Source organism: Apodemus sylvaticus, chromosome 23 (genome assembly GCF_947179515.1).
Source record: "Apodemus sylvaticus chromosome 23, mApoSyl1.1, whole genome shotgun sequence".
Classification (NCBI taxonomy): domain Eukaryota; kingdom Metazoa; phylum Chordata; class Mammalia; order Rodentia; family Muridae; genus Apodemus; species Apodemus sylvaticus.
Genome location: NC_067494.1, coordinates 53,040,169 through 53,043,705, shown reverse-complemented (window position 1 = coordinate 53,043,705; position 3,537 = coordinate 53,040,169). Strand labels below are relative to the sequence as shown.

General features: G+C 35.9%; 1 protein-coding gene across 1 annotated transcript; it reads left to right on the top strand.

Annotated features, from left to right (window-relative positions):
• Positions 1–746: 746 nt before the first annotated feature.
• On the top strand, positions 747–3,002 carry LOC127674029 (vomeronasal type-1 receptor 4-like). Its single transcript, XM_052169839.1, has 2 exons — positions 747–773; positions 2,064–3,002. The coding sequence occupies exons 1-2, from the start codon at positions 750–752 to the stop codon at positions 3,000–3,002; spliced, it is 963 nt and encodes a 320-aa protein (XP_052025799.1). The 5' UTR covers positions 747–749.
• The last annotated feature ends 535 nt before the right edge of the window (positions 3,003–3,537 follow it).

Below are 3,537 nucleotides of genomic sequence, written 5' to 3'. Positions count from 1 at the left end.
ATTTTACAGTTCTACCCATTTGCCTAAGAATTTCATGAATTCATTGTTTTTAATAACTGAGTAGTATTCCATAGTGTAAATATACCACATTTTCTGTATCCATTCCTCTGTTGAGGGACATCTGGGTTCTTTCCAGCTTCTGGCTATTATAAATAGGGCTGCTATGAACATAGTGGAGCATGTACTCTTATTACATGCTGGGGAGTCTTCTGGGTATATGCCCAGGAGTGGTATAATTGGGTCCTCTGGTAGTATCATGCCCAATTTTCTGAGGAACCGCCAAACTTATTTCCAGAGTGGTTGTATTGGTATTTTAGAAATATCTTGTTAAGATCTAACTTTTATTTAGACTGAGATACTGCCTGAACTCCTTCACCTCAAAATATATAAATTAAATTAGGACATTGATAATGCTATTTGTTACAATTCACTGTGTTTTGATGAGCTGGTGAGGGCACATGGGGGAATAGGTTCCTATGTATCTTTACCCTTAAGACGTTTGATCAATGTAGAACTATGATGTGTTTTTCAATATCACAATAAAAAACACTCACATTTTCCTGGGTAGACTTTTGGTGCATTTTACTTTTATGAATAGTTTGATCTTCTGACCATAATATTTCACAGAACCTGATTATGTATCAGCAGGGGTGGTCAATGTAAGGAGGTTTTTCATTACAAATTACATCTGGTTTATATACGGTCCTTTATCTTTGAAGATATCATTAGGAGAATGAGTTTTGGCAGACATGTTTATATCTATTCTTGATAAATATTTCTGACATGGAAACACTATCAAGGGTTCATGATATTATCTACATCTGCAATAAGGGCTGATATCTCCTAAGATATTTTCTTTTTTTTTTTAATTTTGATTATATATTTTCTTTATTTACATTTCAAATGTTGTCCCCTTTCCTGGTTTTCCCTCTGAGGACCCTCTCTCCCATCCTCCCCTGCTCCTGCTTACCAACGCACCCACTCCTGCTTCCCTGTTCTGGCATTCCCATACACTGGGGAATCAAGCCTTCAGAGGACAAAGGGCCTCTCTTTCCATTGACGTCTGACAATGCCATCCTCTGCTAAATACGCTGCTGGAGACATGGGTCCCTCCATGTATACTCTTTGGTTGGTGGTTTAGTCCCTGAGAGCTCTGGGGATTCTGAGTGGTTCATATTGTTGTTCCTCCTATGAGGCTGCAAACCCCTCCTGCTCCTTTGGTCCTTTCTCTAGCTCCTCCACTAGGGAACCTGTACTCAATCCAATGGTTAGCTGTGAGCATTCAGCCTGATCCTATGGAATTTTCATTGCATTTATGCAAAAGTACAATTACACTAAATAGTATATCTGCTGAGAACATTAGACATTCTTTGTTTACTCTTCATTTAATGTTTTGATTGCCTTTTTATTACACAAAGTTAGTTTAAACCACGAACTTTAACTGAATTTTCAGTTGGTATAAAGTTTGCCAAACAGAATTGCTGCTGTTGTCTTCCACAGTCTGACTCCAAATAAGAAAGGATGCATATGCCATTATGTATGAATTTTTTGAGAAAATTTGATGATCACTATTTTTCATCAAAACATGTTTGAAATTCTAGTATGTACCTATAGTTATCATCCTCTACCCCTAGTAGTGAATATATTTTATAAGAGTACATATCCGCAGGAATTTCTTTCTGGTTGAAAATGGTGATTAAATCTATTTTTCTACTATGACATGTAAAGAGAAGTTCAATATGAATGGGGTAGAATTCAATAATTATTCACTCTGAGTTTCCTAGCCATTTTTTTCTCAGTGGGAAGAAATGCCCTTATTTTTAATGATAACTATTTTAATAGTTAACAAAGCTCTCTCTATAAGATGTTTGTTTATGAGATTCAAAAATTTTAATCAAAGTTATTAATGATTAAAACATTTGTTTTGAAACAGAGTCTTGATATGATGCACACCATGGCTTTAAAAATTTGAGCTCGTATGATTCTTTCTCATATGTGTCCCCACATGGAAATCTTCAATATATTCTTTGATCCACACATGGAATTGTTGCTATAATAAAATTGAAAAACTACTAAATGACAGAATGGAGTACAGGAACATGACTATAGGAATGGTGTTATTAGTTCAGAGTGTACTTGGACTTTGGGGAAACTTCTCCCTTCTTTTCAACTACTTAATACTTTACTGCAAGGAATGCACATTACAGGTAGTAGATATGATTCTTACACATGTGTTCACATCTAACTCCTTGATCATTCTCTCCAAAGGAATTGCCCAGATAATGGGAGCCTTTGGCTGGAACCAATTCTTCAATGATGTTGGATGCAATCATATTTTATGTGTTCATAGACTTGGCAGGAGCATGTCCATCAGCGCCACTTGTCTCTTGAGTTTCTTCCAGGCAGTCACTATCAGCCCAAGAAACTTCTACTGGAAAGAAATCAAAACAAAAACTACCAAGTTTATGGGACTGATACTTTCCCTCTGCTGGATCCTCTTCCTGCTAGCAAATATGTTTTTCCCAGTGTATGCATCTACCAAAAGGAACAGCAAAAACAAGACACAAAAGAGAGGTCTTGAATTCTGCCTCTCTCTAGGTCATGACAAAATAGTAAGTTCCGTGTACACAGCATTTTGGGTGTTCCCTGAAGTCTTATTTTCTGTGCTCATCATATGTTCCAGCACTTTTATGATTATCACACTTTATGGACATAAAAAGAAGGTTCAATGGATCCTCAGCTCACATGCTTCCCAAAGATCATCCCCTGAAAACAGAGCCACACAAATGATCCTGACACTGGTTTGCACCTTTCTAGCTTTTTATACTCTCTCTTCCATTTTACAAGGTTGTATTGCTCTTTCACATAACCCCAGTTGGTGGGTAATGAATATCACATCCATCATTTCTTTGTGTTTTCCTACTTTAGGTCCATTTGTGATGAGTCACCATTCCACTTTTTGCAGATTCTGCTTTACCTACTTAAGGAATATAAAAATATGATGGAATAATATATGGGGAAATTAATTTGATGTTATTATAATTTCACTTCAGAAGTTTTTATATTTTTTCCTCCTAGCCTACAGTCATCAATTATCTACAAAGTTATCTATGATAAGTTTAGACTCCATTTCATTCAGTCGACCCATGTGGAGGGTTCCTTTAGATATATTTGCTCAATTGTTACAGGTGTAAGGTTTTTCATTTTTTTAACCACTGTTCATGAATGACTTATTTTTCTCTAGTAGATACCATAGTACCATTCAGAGAAATGAATACTAACAACTACACATGAGACTTTCAGGTCATTTACTTATTGATTTCTTCATGTGTTATCACTTATGTGTACTGGTACATAATAACTTCATAGACTGACTTAATGGAAAAATACATAATACCTAAGCAAGTCCAATTCAGACACTTGAACACTGGGGTACTGAGAGTCACAGATTTCAGATACTACCTGAAATACAGTAGTATTTGATAGCAGCTACGGAAATAGATGATTTATTTTTTCTGTAACTATATGAGTAGCTAT

Coding starts and splice junctions, on each gene's coding strand:
- LOC127674029 (XM_052169839.1), top strand. CDS start 750: ATGTTTATATCTATTCTTGATAAA. Junction 774..2,063: donor TTATATCTATTCTTGATAAA/TATTTCTGACAT, acceptor TATAATAAAATT/GAAAAACTACTAAATGACAG.